The 19,073-nt window shown below is 52.8% G+C and overlaps 1 protein-coding gene across 2 annotated transcripts in view; it reads right to left on the minus strand.

Moving 5' to 3' along the window:
• Nucleotides 1-3,599: 3,599 nt before the first annotated feature.
• Nucleotides 3,600-19,073, minus strand: part of AP2A2 (adaptor related protein complex 2 subunit alpha 2) — a 62,933-nt gene continuing 47,459 nt past the window's right edge. For both annotated transcript variants that reach the window (XM_072637381.1, XM_072637380.1), the window contains exons 12-22: nt 18,681-18,778; nt 18,288-18,519; nt 17,978-18,151; nt 10,862-11,025; nt 9,112-9,194; nt 8,905-8,994; nt 6,980-7,103; nt 6,000-6,116; nt 5,842-5,911; nt 5,248-5,382; nt 3,600-5,123 (exon numbers count right to left, since the gene is read on the minus strand). In XM_072637381.1, the coding sequence (XP_072493482.1) occupies nt 5,046-5,123; nt 5,248-5,382; nt 5,842-5,911; nt 6,000-6,116; nt 6,980-7,103; nt 8,905-8,994; nt 9,112-9,194; nt 10,862-11,025; nt 17,978-18,151; nt 18,288-18,519; nt 18,681-18,778 (1,365 nt within the window). In that variant the 3' untranslated portion in view covers nt 3,600-5,045. The remainder of the gene's footprint in view (nt 5,124-5,247; nt 5,383-5,841; nt 5,912-5,999; nt 6,117-6,979; nt 7,104-8,904; nt 8,995-9,111; nt 9,195-10,861; nt 11,026-17,977; nt 18,152-18,287; nt 18,520-18,680; nt 18,779-19,073) is intronic.

The raw sequence follows: 19,073 nt of genomic DNA on the forward strand, positions 1-19,073 counted from the left end.
CAGCAGGTGCATGCAGTGTGAAGGAGTACATTGCAGAGATCACCTTCCAAGGGTGCACAGTCAACACCACCCTGACCCGCTGTGAAGGATACTGCCCCTCCTCTGTTGGGTGAGTTGCAGAGCACCTCCACTCCTACCCAGGGCTCCCAAATCTACTTCCCTTCTCTTTGTGGGGGCAGGGGTGGAGAGTGTTGGTCACTCTTGCTAAGGTCAAGAACTCACAGGTGCCATGCATTCCCTCCCAGTGTGGATGGGTGGGCAGCCATCCCACAGTGGGCAGAACCTCACTACCCCAATCCCAGCAGAACATGGGGAGTTTCCTTCATGTGGCCTCAACCTGCTCCTAATATTAACCTGGGTAGATTTGGGGGTAGGGGTCATTGGATAAGGGAAAAATAAGTGTTTCCCTTAACCTCTAACTGAAAACTAGCCTTTCTTCGATGATTTAAAAACCTTCCTCTGAAAGGGGACCCATAGACTTGGCCAGACTATCAAAGGGTCCATGACACACCAAGGGTTAAGAATTCCTGCTATGGAGTGAAAATGGGGAGGGGACAGGCAGGAACCTCCAGGCCCCTTGTGTGAAGCTTCTGGGAGGACTCCCTTGGAAGCTACTCCCATTCCAGGAATGCCAAGGGGCAAACACCCTCTCCACTGTCCTGAGTCCAGGACAGGCCCTGTCAACCTTCCGCCAGGGAGCAGCTCTGGCCTGACCTCTGCTCATTACTCTGTCCAGGATCAACCCAGACACCTTGAAGATGGAGACTCGCTGTAGCTGCTGCTACCCACTCACCACCTCTAACAAGGATCTCCTGCTGCCTTGCCCAGACCCAAGGCAGCCAGGAAAGAGGCTCGTGCTCCAAGTGCAAGTGTTCGGAAGTTGTACGTGTGCCCACCAGTCCTGTGAATCATAAGGGCAAGGTCTGCAAGCTGCCTTGGATGCCCAGGGTTTGAGACCAGGAGCTGTGGTCTCTTGTATCCTTAGTTCTCCTGGTACCAAGGCCTGGCCTCACCCAGTCAGGGGGGCCAGAGTGGATGCAGCTGCCCAGAGACAGAAGCATTTGGTGGGCCAACCACATATGAGATTTGACAGCTCACTCTGCCCACCTGCTGTGAACTGGTTAAAGGGTGACCTCAACATTTCTTGTAAATTGTTCTTACAATCTCCTAACCCTCAGTATGTAGCCACACCCTGGCAGGCTCTGGGGCAGGGAGAGGGGAAGACACTGGCACCAAGACCAAAGGGCCAAGACGGTGCAGGGGGCAGCCCCCAGGCCTGGACCTCCACTTTCTGTCTTCTAAGCGTTAGGTGTAAATTTTTTCAATAAAAAAAATCTTTGCTAGACTAATAACTAAGTGGAATCTATCAAGTCCGGGCAGGGGCTGTTGTCTTAGCCCCACTGGACTAAGCCTGTTTCACTATGACTGGCCTCCCAGAAACCCAAGGTTGCTGCTGCTGCAGAAACACCTCTAGGGGACCCAATGCTTTGGGCGAAAAATAGTGATTATTAATCCAGATAGCAGTAACACCCACATGCCATGCACTGCACTAACCATGGGCTCATGGGAGCCTCACAAGCACTGCGGGAGGGATGGGCGATCACTATCTCCAGTCATCGTGGTCAATGGCAGTTCAGTCACTTGCCAGGGGCACACAACTAGTGAGTGTCTGAGGGAGGATTTGAATTCAGGTCTTCCTGACCCCCACCCAGTGAAGTCCACACATCGGGCTGCCCAGTTGGCCAATCTTCCAAGACATTTGTGGTTAAGCTACCACAGAGCCAGCCACTCGGTGTCCAGACAGAGCAGCCAGATTTGGGCAAGATCTTAGAGGCCTTCGAGCCGGCTCAGGGCGCAGCCATGAGAGTACCAGGCCTCGTACATTTATTTACTGGCTTACTCACTTTACCTCTGCCTCAGTTTCCTTGTGTGTAAAATGGGGATCACAGCTGCGCCTCCCTCCCAGAGTTATGAGGACCCCATGAGATGCTCACTGAACCCTAATGCACACCCTGCATAGCCTGTCATTCACTTGTTTCAGCCATGTCTGACTCGTAACCCCTTTGGGGTTTTCTTGGCAGAGATACCAGAAGGTTTGCCATTTCCTTCTCCAGCTCATTTTGCAGATAAGGGAACTGAGGCAAACAGGGTGAAGCGACTTACTCAGGGCCACCCAGCTAGGAAGTGTCAGAGTGGATTTGAACTCAGGAAGACGAGTCCTCCTGACTCCAAGTCCAAAACTGTATGCGCTCTGGTGTCCCCTCGCTGCCACCTAGCACACAGTAGGCACTAAAATGCTTATTTGGTTTCTGCATAAGTGAATGCCTCTAACTTTACAGGGGAGGGGCAGAGAAGTGAATTGACTAGCACCAAGTAAGACTCAGAACCAGAATTTGATCCCAGGCCCTGGTGCCTACACCTGGATTAGCCAGCATGTATGAGGCTGGGCCTCTGGGCCTCCCTAGGTTCTGAGCTGACCTCTCCTTTTAATGGTCCCAGAAGACTCACTCATACCCCACCTCCCACAGCCTCGCCCCTTCCCCCTGACACTCCTAGCCTTGACCAATGGACCCAAGAGGGTCTGGAACCTTCAAAACACTGACCCCAGCATCTCAAAGAATGGCACTCCCTCACTAACATTCCACCTTCCCTGCTTCTCCCACACACACTGCTCCCTCCTGCCCAGGGAGCCTCCAGCACTCCCCTATGGCTGCCACTTCAGGAAGGAGCTGCATCCACTCCCTGCCCAACCATCCCTCAGTCTAACCCTTACCCACAACTCCAGCGTCATGCTCCCTCCCAGTCGCTGATGCACCCTCAGCCTTCTCGCCCTCTCTGCAGCCTTTGACCCCAATGACCCCCGTCTCCAGCTCACTGCCACCATCCGTGCGTGGGCGCCTACCAGGACTCTGTCCTGGGCCTGCTCCTCTCCTCTCCCCCAATATCTCAACAACCAATCCCACGCAGCCGACTCCTCTCCCAACAGGATGGCCTGTAGGCACAGCCCATACCCCCATCCTGGGTTTTGTGGAGAAGTGCACCATCCCGGCACTGAGGTGGGCTGCCCACCTCAGCATCCCCTTCCACCAGTGGCCACACCCTTCCTCCATCCCCTCCAGCCCATACACAGTCAGCCCATGTCTGACCAGGCCACTTTCCCTCTTAGCAAGCCCCCGAGGCTCCTTCAGGCCTCTAGAATCCCATCCCAAGGAGGCCTCTCACTGTGTGATTCCAGACACCCTCCCCAACATGGCTCAGGTTGGCCTAAGCCTAAACTCCCTCTGCCTCCTCCAGTCCAGATGCCTGAGCCCTCATCCTCCTGGATTGTTTCTAGCCAGACTTCTTTTCCCTCCTGTACATGGTCGGACTCAAGCCCCCAGTTTTGTCTTGGCATTCCCTGGGGCCAGCCCAGCATAACACCAGGAGGGCAAGCTGGGGCTTTCTGGAGTCCAACCCGCCATCCCTAGCCAAGAGGCCCTGAAGTTCCACCTCCACCTCTGCTGCCCCCGTGGCCCTTCGTGCCCTTCCCCCAGAGACAGAGGGTCTTCAGAGAATACTCTACAAGGAATCCCCTCAGCAAGGACAGCAAACACAAAGGGGCCGATTCTAGTCATTTATTTCTCTTTGAAAAGATAACACACTTTTCTGACAAATTCACGGGTTTTCAAAATGTCATGAGAGAGGCCTGAGGGTAAAGGAGGCACTGGGGGAAGGGTGGGGGCAGACACGTAAGCTGAGCTGGTCACCACCCATGCCAGGTGGGTCCACAGCAGGTGAGTCCACAGGGCAGGAGCCACCTGGGCAGCCAGGACAAGGCGGGTCCTGGGGGGTGTTCAGTGCCTTTCACACGGTGATGCTGGAATACTGCACTCTGAACAATAATACTGTTTCCACAAGCTCAAGGACAAGCTGAGGCATCACACCACAACACAAACATGGTGCTACGGGTTCAGAGCCTGCGGCCAAGGTGAGGGGCAGGGGGGCCACAGGAAGGAAGTGGGATCAGGCTTTGCAACACTCAGCTCCATCTTCCCTTTGACACCTAGGCCCTACCATATGAACCAAAGCAAGGCGAGCCTGAGAAGATGCCCAGGGTGTGTGCCAGGGCTCAGCCGATGCTCAAGCTGCAAAGTGGGTGCATGAGTGGGGAAGGGCCCGCTGGTCCCAACCAGCCCCAGGACTTGGCCCTCTGTCCATGGCTTACAGTAACCCCCAAGTCTGGGTGCTATGTCCCCATCCCAGCACCCCAAAGCACAGCCAGGGCCACACTGGCTAAATGCTTCAATTTCCCTTGACAGCTCCCAAAAGTGGCATGTTTTGAAGTTAAGAGGGAGCATCTGTTCATCCGCCAGGTGCCCCATACACTGGGACTCCTCTGGCCTCGAACCATGGCTTCTCTCCTCCAAGGAAGTCAGAGAACCCATGAGCTAATGACCAGACAAGAAAACCTGTGGGATCCTGAAGGCTGACCCCCGTTCAGCTCATGCCCACACGTGTGACCTGAGGGGGTCACTGCAGATGCCCCAGGACTTCCCCCTGGGCTTCCTGGGGCCCTGGCAGCAGGCAGAAAGACAAGACAAAGAATGTGGTCAGAGGAGTTGCCCCATCAAGTGACGTGTGACAAGGATGGTGACTGCTCCCCTCCCCCATGCTCAGACCCTGACCCTACGCCCTGGTTGCCCTGCGGCTGACAGATGGTGCCATGAGGCCACCCACAGTAGAAGCACTACCCTGAAAATGCTGAATGTTCTCAATCCCAGCCAAGATTCTCCTCCTCCTCCTGCTTGGCCTCCTCTCCCAACAGATGCAAGTGAAGAATCGTTTTAATTCCTGCAAAAGTGGGTGCCATTTGTCCCAACAACGCAGGGGCCAGGGTCCCTTCTGAGGCTGCCCATGCTAGACACAGCACAGGTGGGGGAGAGTCCTCAGGCACACGGCAACATTCAGACACTGGGGTACAAGGTGTGTTTATTTGCAGGGGGTAGTAATGGAGACAATGAGAAGGAACACACGCACAAATTGCACTGATTCTGCATTCCTGTTCATTAAAACTGCTCCGAGAGCAGGTCACACAATCTCTGGGACACCGTCTCTTTGCTTGTCCGAAGAGTGAGCCGATACATCTGCAGACAGAGTGGAAGCTGCTGGTTCAGGGAAGAAGCAGAGCCCTTCCATGACCTCCCCGCGCCCTCCTGTGCCTTCTCGTACCCTCCCGGTACCCTCTTGCACCCTGCCACATCTCCTCACCTGGGCCTGCAGGTTGGGCTCCAGGCGCAGCAAGCACCCAATCTGGGCTGTCCTAGTATGGATGATGCCAGCCCCCACAAAGTTGGCTGGGTTAGGGTCCACCTCCTCCAGGAGAGCAGAGCCGAAGCCAATAATCTGTCCAAGAGAAATGGGGTTGATGAAGCGGTATGTGGCAGAACATTGGGGCCTCCCATGGAGAGGCCAGTAGGAGCCCTTTAACACCCTCCTCACAGGAGAGAAGGCCCAGCACACAGTCTGTGAGCCACACACTCCATCCCCATCCCAGAGCTCTCCCTCTGTTCCCAATGCAGAATTCAGAGATGGAACTGAGGAAACCTCAGAGGTGCCTGCCTGCTACAGGATTGGCTTCCCCATTTCACAGAAGAGGGAACTGAGGTTCAGAGAAGGCACAAAGGCAAGATTGGAGCCTGGGCCTCTCCAGGCCAGACACACTGGGTCCAGCCCACAGGCGCTTACTGTCTCTAGCCTGGTTCAGTGGGGAATTCGGAAAACAACACTGGCTCTGGAGTCCAAGGTCCCCCGTTGGCCCTGCACATTGAAGGGGCCCACCCCAGGCCTCAGGGCCCACATCACCTTGGCCTTAGTGATCTCTGGGTCCATCGGGTGCTTGGCCTTGAAGATGTTCTGCACCTCCTGCTGGGGACTGTGGGGGGCCACAAGTCAGAAAGAGGCATGAAGCTGCCTGGTACTGCCATCCCCACCCCCACTCTGGCTCTACCCAAAGTCCTCACTTGCTCAGCTGCTTCCAGCGCTGGAAGAAATCCTGGGACGCCATTTCTGTGGGCTGGAAAAACTTGTTGAGGGTGATGGGCAGTTTGACTGACACATTCTGAAAGGTTCCCCCATACCTACAGACACAGGAGAGAAGGTGGGTCAGGCCTGCACCGGCCGCAGAGCTGCGGGTGCAATCTCCATTGGGGCCATTTCAAGCTCAGAAAGCATCCCAGGAACCTCTCGGCCTGATGACCCAGTTTGGAAGGGGCAGTGCCCCCAAACACAATAGACATGAGAGAGAGCATGGCCATGGGGCTCTACACTCCCACTTCTGAGAAGACAAGAGGGAGTTGCTTTCGGAGGTGTCCAGGAAGCGAAGCATCTCCACAGACCCCATTCTAGTGCCATTCTTTCTCATCTAAAGATGAGAAAGAGCCAGGCTCATCTCCAGGCCCACCAGGCCCCAGGCCAGCAGCCGCGAGCTGCTGCCATCTCCCCTTCCCCCTCTTCACAGCCTTTTAGTCATCTTGGTAACTCTTCAAACCTGGTCTGGGAATGTCCAAGACAGAACAGAGCAGGGGGTTATTTATCATTGGGAACGCTGGCACTGTCATCTCCGAAGGCCTCAAAGGGTTCTGTTATTTTAACATCTGAGGACCAACATCAAGAAGGCGAACAAAGCAAGGCGAGAGAAAGCGAGGCATGGTGTAATGAGGCATGGTGTGATGTGGCAAGATGTGGCAAGGCAAAGCATGGCGTGGTGTAGCACAGCAAGGCAAGGAGAGAAAAAATAAGGTGTGGTGTGGCGTGGTGTGGCAAAGCATGGCCTGGCATAGCACGGCAAGGCACAAGACAAAGCAAGAAAAAGCATGGCGTGGTGTAGCATGGCACAGCATGGCAGGGCAGGGCATGGCAAGGCAAAGGGAGAATGCCCTGGCTCTCCAGACGCGACTTCGCTGCCCCTGCCCAAGCCCCAGAGCCAGGCACCAACACTCACCTAAATTGAATGTTGAGGACAGGGGCCTCGGTGAAGTCAGAGATGCACTCGATGTTCACCACCTGCTGCACCTGGGCACCCCCATCCACAGTCGGGTCCACCGGCTTAGTCTGCAGGTTCAGATGTGCGAGCAGGTTAAGGAGCCCAGCTCATGTGCAAAGGCAGGAGTTGGACCACCACCCAATGTACCATGTCACAAAAGGTGACTCACCAACCGGTTACACTGGTGACCGACTGCAGCCTGCACCCTCACCCACGACGTCCGCCAGGAGGGTGGAGTCCTAGCCCTTGGGGAGCCCACCAACAGACAACCCCAGTGCTCACACCAGGAGGGAGGGCTCAAGATCTGGGCCTCTGGCCACCTAGGGCCAGCCAAGCTTGTTGTCAAGACCATAGAGGGCAAGTTAAGTCAAAGGGAAGACTGCCCTTTAGAGACTCCCAAGAAAGAGGGCAAAGGGGACATCGGACCTCAAGAGATGAATGCGGGCAAACAAGTTCAGCAAGATTTCTGAAGAACAAGATGAGAAAGTGGAAGCATGAACATTGGTGGAGTCCCATGGACCAGCCCCTTGGACCTAAGCTCCTTCTGGCAGTCCTTGTAACCTTGTAAGCATTATATAACAATTTAAGAAGCATTAGTAATAATTGGTTGAATTGAACTGAGCCTAAGCCAAGGTTCAGCATGAAAAGTGCATCCATGGCTTAGACTGCATGAGGTCTATCCCAGAAGCACTCAAGGAAGGCCACTGCCTGTGGGGTGGGCAGGACAGCGATGGCAGAGGCTCCAGCTTTGCTTCTGTTGTCTCCTCTGTGAGACTGTGAGTTTCTGGGGGACAGGAACTGCCTTCTTTTGTATCCCTGCACAGAGTAGGCACTTACTAAATGCTGACTGATTGGTCTGAGACCACCAAAGACAGACCACCAGGGGAAGATGAAGCGGTGAGCTGCCCTGGGTGGGCCAGGCACAGATGCCCTCCCCTCCAGGTCATGGGCTTCTCCCAACTTTCAGATTGTAGCCTGTCAGCTGCACATGGCATGGACCCTGGGAGAAACAGACACAGGCACAGTCTGCCACAAAGTGCTTCAGTCTCCACATTACTACATAAGAGATGAGGACAGGAGAGGATCTCCTAGAGCTGGCACCACACGGTGGCCTAAAACGCCAGGTGGAGAGCCATGGGGCCCCGAGCCTCCTGTCCACCTCCTCCATTCTCAATGCCGTCCATCCTCCTGTGTCTCCTACTCCTTAGCTCTCCCCCAAGGGATCCGATTCCTTAGCAAGGGGAGCTCAGGACATTCTCCTTAATGTGACAAGGAAGGTCTCTCCTAGAAGTGACAGAGCATACCTGGGGGTCTTGGGGATGCCCCTGACCCAAACAGGACTAACTCCCGCAAGGAAAACACAAACTAATGAGGTAAGTGACAATCAAAGGAAGAGACCCAAAGGAACTCAATGAAAATGGCTGAGGGCCACAGAGCAGGACAGGTGGAAGGAGAGAAGGACCACCAGCAGGCAAGGGTGCGCATCGCAAGCCCGTGTGCTGCCAGACACGCCGGCACTATCACAAAAGAGTAGGGCCTGAAGGTGACCCAAAGGACCCTGAGCAGACCTTGATGAGCCAGGACAAGAGCAGAGCAAGCTTCTGTGGAGCTGCACCAGCTCCAGAGGAAAGACTTCAGCCTCACAGGAAGGCACAGAGCAGACCACAGTCCTCCGGGTGGCAGCTCATGGTCAGGGCTTCCTTCCCACGCCCTGGCCAGACACAAGGTGCCCCCATCTTCACCACACCTCTTCTCATCCCCACCTTACAGAGTGGTCATCAGAGGTCAGTGGGGGCATCGGCCTTGGGCCTTCCCTTAGCCACAAACCTCCCGGGAGCCCAACACTAGGCAATGGTGACTGGTGAGGCAGGAGGCAAGGATATTGGACTGAAGTTCATCAGAACAGATTAGTGTTGGGGTAAAGGTTAAGAATTGCGTGGAAGTCTTGTTACCGTAAAAGATAAACATGCGACCTAGGAGAGAAGACAAGAGACATGTTTTTATTCCTCTGTGCTCCAGAGCCTCTGAGGGCCCCCCCAGGGAGATGACCCCCTGAGCCCAGGATATCAGAAGTGGGGCCAGAAACTCACCCAGGTTCTGACGGAATTCAGACTTCAGGCCAATCTGCAGCAGCTGGTTCTCAAACAGCACCCCATTATTCTTACAGACGAACCTGGGGAGAAAGGGATACCCACAGGCTGGGGGGCCACTCCCAGCAGAGGCCAAGTAGGAACAGGCCTCCCCAGCACCACCCAGAGTGAGTGGGGACTGGGTCTCCAACCTCACAAGGAAGGCCCACGGCCTATGCATTGGATGCCCTCTCTGACCCTAAGGGTCATTGAGGCTAGGGATGCCCCCGCACTACAGAGGCTGGGCCTTAACCAAACTGGGCCTTCTCTGAGACAAGGCCGGGGGCCTCCTAAAGTCAAGGTCAAAACCTGGGGAGAAAAGCCCACTAAGGATGGTGCCTGGAGCCACTGGGTATGTCTGATTCCTCCAGTGACAAGCTGGCCTCTCAGAGGCTGAGAAGCAGGATCCTGGGGAGGAGGAGGAGAGGATGGAGAAGAGAGAGAGGGGGAGGAGGAAAAGGAGGAGCACCTACCGCTGGAGGACCCTGCTGTGTCCCTCAGGCTCCCCGCACAGCACCAGGGCACCGCTGGGGGAGCCAGGCCAGGCCAAGGGAGCCCTGCCCTGAGAGGGGGGAGGTGCGCTTACTTGTGCGTCAGCTCATCGGCACCACGTGCTGTCTCAGCGGGTTCCTCAGAAACTAGCTCAGATGAAGCCAGGTCAGGACTAAGTGAAGCAGCATGAAAAGGAGACAGAGAAGGAAGCGGGCACAGAGACGTGAGAGTCAAGGTTAGTACAGACAGAGATAAGCAAGGAAGTGCAGGGCCAGTGGGGGGAGTGGCCCAAGGTAGGACAAAGCCACAGGGCCTTGGGGGGGGGGGGGGACCAAGCCAAGGAGAGGGCAGTGCCCCAGGCCGGAGAACAGCTGCCAGGAACACTGTGACATATGTGTGGGCACCAAGAAAGCAGTCCTCCCCCACCCCAGCTCAGCTTCGGCACCTCCAATGGTCCCATCTGCCAAGGACAAATAAGGTCACATGTGGAAGGGGTCAAAGGCCAGCATGACCTGGAAGTCTGGGCTGTCCTCCCAGAAGTCCCTGAGACAGAGACAAATGCAGAAAAGGTCTGAGTGAACTCTACCCTGAGTCTTCCAGCAGAGTCCACTTAAAGGTTCAGGGTAACCCATAGCTCAGCATGCTGGTCGGGGGAGGAGGAGGTGCCCTCATGCTGCCATAGAAAAGAGGAAAAGCGAGGCAGATGCAGGAGGTAGTATGGGGGGGAGCAAGGAGGCCCAGGAAGGAAGGTAGGACACAGGCGAGATCAGAAGCAAGAGGCAAGGAAGCAGTGCTCAAACCAAGGGTTAAAAACGGAGATGGGTGGTCTGCACCTCCTGCCAGGCTGCAGAGGTGGAGAGGCGAATGGCATCTCCCTGATGCCAGGCCCCACCCCAAAGGAGCAGGAGGGTCATCCATGAGGACCGCTGCTCAGGCAAGGGCCAAACCTGGGAGTAGGGAATGTTGCCAAGAGAGGAAGGCCATGGCCACAGACTCACTCCTATGGCATCAGCATCAGAAGCCTGGGCTGGCATTTATACACGGCACAATGCAGGGGAGATCCTAGGCAAGAGATTGCCCAAGGAGGGGGAATGCATACTACATTAAGTCCCCAGGTGAGGGAGGTTGGGGTACATGGCTGGACAGCACCCAAGTCAGCCCAGGAGGTGGGCAGCCATCTCTGGGGTTCTGTTCCAGATGCCACAAACATTTCAACTACCTTGCAAAGTTCTCTTGTGAGCCAGGCGCGAGCTGAGCCACTGCCGAGGCAGGCTCTGAAAACACGTCCACCAGCAAACTGCCACTGGAGGTCGGAGCGGGTGCTGTGCTGGTCGGGGGGCCAGTGCCCAGACCCAGGAGGTCTGCGGATGGAGAAGGAGTAGACTACAAGAGAAACACTGGGGTCAGAGAAGGGAGCCATCTCCCCCATCCCTCCACCCAGCCTGACATGGGCTCTCCCAAAGCAGTCAGATGCTCCACCCATGGCAAACTGTGTTAATGTTATCGCTCTTCCAGGCACATCCTGCTCAGCCAGGCATCTCATCTACGGCACGGAGCATGTCAACAGCACCCGCGCTTTTTATCAGACAGCATTCTCTCCCCTCACCCGAGGCAGTAACGGGACAGGCGGTCAGAGAGAACCAGGCAAGGGACAGGGCAAGGAACTGCCCTCTGGGCAGAGAGCAGCCCCCCCCCACACACACACAACACCCAGTAGGTATCTGTTCTTGAAAAATGAAGGGCCTTTGTTAAGCAAATACAAGGAAAATTCCCTAAAAAATACCCAACACTGTTGGCGGATAACTGATTCCTAGAACACTCGGCTTTGCTTTGTCTGTTTTCATCCAGCATTTACTTATTTTTGGCATTCTTTCCTTTTTAAATTTTGAGTTCCAGACTCCTATCTCCCAGCTGCCATGAAGATAACCAAAATGATGCTAATCACACACGTGAGTGTGCACAGAGCATGTTCATATAAAAAAGAAAAACAAAGAGAGAAAACTCTATTTCAATGCACACTCGCTGGAGGTGGCGGGTACTTCTGTTACAGTCACTGCACCAACCAGGGCAGCTCAGTCTGCTCCTCTGGACAACGCTGCTGCTACCACGCCCAACGACCTCCCGGTTCTTCTCACTTCACTTTGCATCCATCTATGCAGGTCTTCTGAAACTTGCCCCCTCATCATTTCTGATAGCACAGTAGAATTCCATCACAACCACATTTCCCTAATGGGTGGGCATCTTCTTTGCCACCACAAACACAGCTATCAATGTTTTTGTACATATGGATCCTTTTCCTTTTTCTTTGATCCCTCTGGGATACAGATCTAGTAATGGCATTGCCGGTCAGAGCGCACGCACAGTTTTACAATCCTTTGGGCCTAGTTCCAAATTGTTCTCCCAAGTGGTTGGATCAGTTCACAACTCCACCAACAATTACTGTACCTATTTTTCTCTTTGTCCCCTCCAGCACCTGTCATTTCTGATAGGTGTGAGGTGGTACCTGACCTGCTTTAACTTGCATTTCTCTAATCAATAGTGATTTGGAGCAATCTTGATTATTTAGATAGCTTTGATTTCTTCATCTGAAAATTGCCTGTAGTGCACTGTCCCTGATTATCCATTTTTAATTAGATCTGTTTCTGTTCTTGCTTTGCCTGAGATCATGACTGCTGCCCCTGCCTTTTTGACTTCAGCTGATGCACATTAGGTTCTTCTCCAGTCCTTTACTTTAACTCTGTATCTGGTTCAAAAGTCTCTTGCATACAAGACTGTTGGATTCTGGCTGTAAATTCATTCTGGTCTCCGCTCCTCTCCTCCCATTCGCAGTTATGATCCCTCCATCCTATTTTCTCATGTCTATCCTTTTCTCCCTCTTATATTTATCCTGTCCCTCCTCAAAAGTCTACTTTGCTTCTAACCACTGCCCCCCCCTTAATCTACACCCTCTTTTTTTTTCTCCACCTCTCCTGCTGTTTCCTATTGGGTAAATATACACTTGCTTAAAAGACTATTTTTCAGAGAACACACTGCCTTGCAGGCACTCATGATGGTCAGAAAAGGTGTTCAAGGACACTCTCGGAGTCTCTCTTAAGAACTCTGGCACTGACTGTGTGACAAGGGAGAGACTGGCACAGGACCACTCAGCACGGCATGCCCTCATCAGAGAAGGTGCAAGATGCACAGATGTAAAGGATCCACCCCAAATGTTCATACAGACTATTTGTGCCTGACCTATGGTAGAACATTTCGAGCTCATCCTGGTCTGATCAGCCAGCCAGACTCACTGGACCTTGGCTCTAACATGATGATGTCATTTTGGTCCTTCAGAACAAAGGACAGCCACCACCACTACCACACACAACTGTATATGTATATACAACCTTCCCTCTTTGAACCAGCTCCAATGAGTGAAGCCCAAACACTGCCAGCCACCAACACCTCCTCTCCTCCCCTCCACTGTAAAACCTCTTCCTTCTCTTTTATGTGAGAAAATTTTCCCCCTTCTACCAGAACACGCCTCTTTTATAGCCCTTCATTTCGGCTGGGGTTGGGGGTGGGTAGGGAGATCATGCCCAACATAATCGACCCATACCCATGCCTGCTGTCTAACTTAGACCCTAATAATGAGAAAGTCCTGAGGACCAAGTATCACCTTCCCCCGCAGGAATGGAAACCGCTCGACTTCACTGAATCCCTTAGGATTTCTCCTTCATATTTACCTTTTCATGCTTCTCTTGAATCTTGTATCTGAAAGTCAAATTTTCTTTTCAGTTCCATGTGTACTCATCCTTTGCTGCTGATGAAGACCATGCCATCAGAGAAATAACGACATGACTCACACTTGACTTTGTTTTGAGTGAGGGAGGGCTGTGCAGGTCACCAGCCTCACTTCTCCTCCAGAGCCATCTGAATCCAGTGACCAGATATTCATCAGGATGACTGAGGCAGTTGGGGTTAAGTGACTTGCTCAAGGTCACATAGCTAGTGAGTGTCAAGTGTCTGAGGTGAGATTTGAACTCAGGTCCTCCTGACTCCTGCACTGGTGCTCTATCCACTGCACCACCTAGCTGCCCCTTTTCAGCTCCAGTCTTTTCATCAAGGATGCTTGAAAGTTCTCTACTTCACTGAACGTCCATGTTTCCCCCTGAAAGATTGCATTCAATTTTGCTGGGCAGGTGATTCTTGGTTTTAATGCTAGCTCCTTTGTCCTCTGGAAAATCATATTCTAAGCCCTCCACTCTTTTAATGTGGAAACTGCTAAATCCTGTGGCTCCACGATATTTGAAATATTTTTTTCTGGCTGCTTTGTAACATTTTTTCCTTGACGTGGAAGCTCTGGAATTTGGCAGTTTGCATTTTGTGACCTTTTTCAGGAGGTCTCAATGTCAATTTTATCCTCTGGATCTCCTGCATCAGGGTAACTTTCCAGTATAATTTCTTGAAATATGATGTCTGGGCTCTTTTTTTGATCATGGCTTTCAGTCAGTCCAAAAATTCTTAAAATATCTCTCCTCAATCCATTTTCTAGGTCAGTTGCTTTTCCAGTTTCATATTTTCTTTTATTTTCTTCATTCTTCTGACGATGTTTTATTGCTTCTTAACGTCTCATGGAGTCATTAGCTTCCACTTTCCCAATTCTAATTTTAAGAACCTATTTTCTTCAGTGAGATTTCGCGCCTCCTTTTCCATCTGGCCAGTTCTACTCTTTTCAATAATTCTTTTCAGCAAATTTTTAGCCTTTTTTTTAAACCATTTGGCCAGTTCTGGCTTTTAAGGCGTGATTTTCTTCAGGATTTTTTGGTGCCTCTTTTACCAAGCTATTAATTTTCTTTTCATAATTTTCTCGTATCACTCTCATTTCTTTTTCCAGTTTTTCCTCTCACTCCTATTTCTTTAACTCTGTCCAATTCTTGTTGGATTTGGGACCAATGAGCACTTTTCTTTGAGGCTTTTTGGTAGCTCTTTTCACATTGCTATCTTCTGAATTTATGTCTCAGCCTTCCCTGCCATGACAGCAGCATTTTAGGGTCAGACTGTGGCTGTTAACTGCTCATCTTTCCTGCCTATTTCTCAATTTTAAGCTTTATGTTAAAGTCAGCCTGTGTTCACTGGGGGTGAAGAGGCCTGTCCCAAGCTTCAGGCTTTTTCAGCAGACCAACCAGCCTCTCAGGGCTCAGAATCTCAGCTCTCACATGCATCTTTCCCAGGAAGAGGCAGCCAACCAGGAGGAAAAAGATTGACCCAAACAGCTTCAGAAGGAACCATGGAAAAGAAGAGATTTAAAAGAAAAAGGCTCCGGGAATTGAAGTGACCAAATTCTGCATCTGAGAACTTTTTAGAACACACAGTATCAAAGAAATGATGTCTCCTACATAGTGGTGCTCACCCAGGGCCTCCATGGGCAATGAGTGTGCTTCCTCTCCAGATATATCACCTCATGTCACATGTCTGCTGACCACTAGGGGTGAGGTAGCACAAGGGAGGTTGGGGGCAGTTCACCTAGTTTCAGAATCCTCTTCTAAGTTAACTGAAACCCTCAAACCACAAGGTTTGTGTCCAAGAAAAACCAGGATATTGGGCAACCCAATTCTAAAGTGCCAAAGTAGTTTTCATTTCCTTCTCGGGCACATTTTTCTTTCTACCCAAAAAGGCAAGGGAGTGAGAGGCTGGTAAGGCAGTGGCAGAGTCCTCTGCTGCCCAATTCCATGACTCAGCAATGGACCATTTATCAAGCCCTCCTGCACCAGGCTGAGGGATGGTGCACACCTTGACCAAGCTCAAGTCAAACACTATGTGGCTGGAGCTCTTCTCCCCATCCCTACTACACGGCTTCAGCTGTCTTTTCAAAGTGGGTTATTTGGGACATTTTTTAAAAGCTCATGGAACATGCTCAAGGGCACTGGAGCGCGTTTGCTTTCTCCAATGGCTACACTTCGCTCAAGTTTCATCTTCTATAGTAAAACCTCTTCTTACCAATTCTAAGAGACACATTTTAAAAATGTCAGCTTTGCATAACCAGCTACCTAGGGCCCACCATGACCACAGGCACCAGACAGGCACCAGGCTCCTCTCACCTAAGGCCGCAGGGGATCAACCCTCATCTCTCAATCCAAGTTTGTGACAGAAGTCAAGACTCTTCCCCTCCCCCTGTGTCCCTCCCCCCAGCACTTCCAATCAGCTCTTCCAGCCCTGGGTTTGGGGCTCACATGCCCCTGCCTAGAACCCCACAACCCTTGGGAGGGATGCAAGGGGCCTGCCCTTTCTGGCTCACTATGAAGCCAGCTGATGGCAAGAGGGTCAACCCCACCCCGCACAATGCCCATTGGGTAGAGAAGTTCCTTCTGGCAGCACCAGCCCCTATCTCTGGCTCCCACTGGACACCCTGGACCCCAGGACTCCTCCTACACTGGCAGCTGGTCTAGCGGAAGAAATGTGCGAGGTGCAGCCACCTCCTTGGAGAATCAGAGAGAAAGAAAGAAAAGCTGGGGCTCTACAGACAGGAACAACGCTAACCTCCAGTCACCCATCTGGGAAAGGGTGACCAGAATGCTCCGTCCAGTGTCAGATGGCAGCCCTCACCATGCACCACAAACTATACACAAACTTGTTAGTTATTGCCAGAAGCTGCCACAGGCATGCCCCAGCCACACTCCAACCCCCTGAGCCAAGACCCAAGGAAACCTCCAGGGCTTGTCCGGGGGGCAGCAAAGATATTCCTGGCTGTGAGCAGAGGACGCCCACGTGGGAAGAAGGAAGAGAGAGCAGATGAGCAGAGGGGCGAGGTCTGGACACCGGAGCCAGGTGGGTCCACATGTCCTGAGCCTGAGTGACAGGAGACTCCTTCAAAGGGTGCACAGACACAGAACAGAGTCAAGGTGATCCATCATCCAGCTCACAGAGAGAATGACCAACACAATTCTGCCCCACTGCCTCCTTCCAGGCTACTGCCTGGGCAGATGGGCGCACACGTCCACAATAGCCCAGTAGCTCCCGAAGTAGGACGTGAAGCTGGCCACACTCATCAGGAGGACAAACCGTGCTGACAGTGTCCAAGAGAAGGCATCAGTGACCCAGGCTCTGCCCACCCCACCAGGGATGACTCTGGACAGCTCGGAGCTCACTGGCTTCAGATAGAGAAGCAACCCTCAAGAGTACCCCTCCCCCACTCCAAGAACTTCAGCACAGGCCCTCTGACCCGCTCTGCACAGACAAGGATGCCCCAGTGTCTCTGTCTCTTATTGAGGTCATCGCTACAAACCCAAGGGCCTGGGCTTGGACTCATGTTCTCTAGAGGTTGGAATTCTGGGGCCCTGCTGGGTGGGTGTTGAGATAGAAGGCTGCCAGGGCCATGTGTGGAAGAAGCCCAAAGCTCAGGTCTTGGGCTCAGCCTCCAAAGTCTAGTCTACCCCAAAACAAGGGTAATACTATTCGCGCTTACCTCAACCATTCTTCAAGATTTGCCTCAACTAGTGAACACAGGACTGGATTCAGATGCAAATGCAGCCTCAGATATTCACTTAACTGTTTAATCAAGTGACCAAAGTCACCCCATCTGTAAAATGCGGATAATGCCGCAACACTTGCCTGCTAGGACAGAGCTCTGTCAACTGCACTCCCGGGCGCAGAGTTGCCCTCACAGGCTCCATGCGAGGAGCAGGGCTAATTTTTCCAGCTCATTCCTTCCCCCAACCCCAACAAAAGCACAAGGAGGCACATCTAAATCAGGTCCTGGGGACAAGGTGAGAAAACACACTCCCCTCCCTTCTTGCAGAAGTGGGGGGCTATGGGAGCAGAACCTCAAATACACTGTTTACGTTCCCCTAAAGATCAAACCTGTGAGTTTTACTGGAGTCTCTGTTTTCCTCATTTTTTTCTTTGTTACATAGGATGGCTCATTGAAATATATTTGAAATTAAAAGAAAAAAAACCAACATAACTACAAAATTGATAAAATACCTGGGAGTTAATCTGCCAAAGCACATGAAAAAATCCTCTTAAATGAAGAATGACAGCACTTTAAAACCACACTTTTAGAGAAACCAGAGGCATGAACCAGAATCCTACACCTGCCCTAGAAGTGCAGAGCTACTGCACTGGGTCACACTGGGGGCGGGTGAGCACCTTGTCCATCACACAACTCCCAAGGAAGCTACCCACGCACGATTCACACCTAAGCCTTCCCGTTTCCAGTGGGCATCTCAATCCAAGCATCATTGAGATGTCAGGCCCAGGCATAAAGCAGGAGAGCCTGCCCTTGGGCTCAAGAATGGACTCCCTGGGGAAGGGGGAGGGCATTCCTTCTTGTCCCAAATCTGCCCTGAGGCACACATACCACAGTGCTGGCATTGACGGGCGCTGGCTCGGTGCCCCCATTCATGTCCGTGCTCCTCTCTTTCTTGGTTTCTTCCAGGTCTGTGACCGTGCTGGGACCTTTCTTCTTCTTCAGCTTGGCGAGGATGGATGACTCCCGCTCCGGGAACGGAGGCATCTCCTCTAGCACCGTGGCCTTGCCGGGAAACAAGCCGCGAGACCCTTCAGCTTCCTCCATGCTCCCCACTAGCCTCCCCAACCCCACCAGCCCCCCAGCCCTTGCCTTCTGGGTCTCTCCTCCCCTACCGGGCGCCCCCATGGCAGAGCCTCACCAGGATGTCCGTGCTGGCAATGGTGCTCAGCCTCAGGTACTCCACAGCCCTCTGCTGCAGCTCCACATCAGCATTCTTGAGCTGGCTGTCACTGCGCAGAACATCCTGAATTGTCGTCTTGATCTCAGGAAAGAGGTTCACAAACTTGATGTAGGTAGACAGAAGCAGGGCCCGAGTGGGCACGCTGCACAGATGGAACTTGGAGTGCAGCAGGTTGAACTGGATGAGGGGACTGGGCAGGAAGAAGGGAGAAGCGTGGGAGAGAGTGAGGGTCGGAGAGAGGTCCCTGGGACTGTCAGCAGCAGCAGAAGGAGGCCCAGCCCCTCCTCTTCACTCTTCCTCCCCAAGAGACCAGGCCCAGGCAGGGCAGAGTGCAGGGGCAGGGGCTCTCACCTGGATCTTGGGTCACCAGCAATCAAGTTTCCAAACTCCCCCAAGATGTAACCACCAACTTTGACCAAATTCTCATGGCAAGCTGGTGCCTGAAGAGCCTAGGGGAATGTGTCCAAAGCCAAGTCAACAAGTGGATTGATAGGCATCCCACGCCCTATTTGACCTCTCAGAAGGTGTTCCTGCTGGCTCACTACAGCCTTCCTGTCTTTTCTACCCAAACCCCACGTAAGAGAAGGCTCTGGACCCTGAAGACAGACAGACAGACAGAGAGCCACAAGCAGTACGTGCCACATTTCAGTGACACCAACATCAGGGCTGCTCTCACTCCCCATGGCCACCTCCCACTCTCCTTCACTCCTGAACAACTTTGTCTACTTAGAGATACAGGGAGGA

Source organism: Notamacropus eugenii, chromosome 2 (assembly GCF_028372415.1).
Source record: "Notamacropus eugenii isolate mMacEug1 chromosome 2, mMacEug1.pri_v2, whole genome shotgun sequence".
NCBI classification, from domain to species: Eukaryota; Metazoa; Chordata; class Mammalia; order Diprotodontia; family Macropodidae; genus Notamacropus; species Notamacropus eugenii.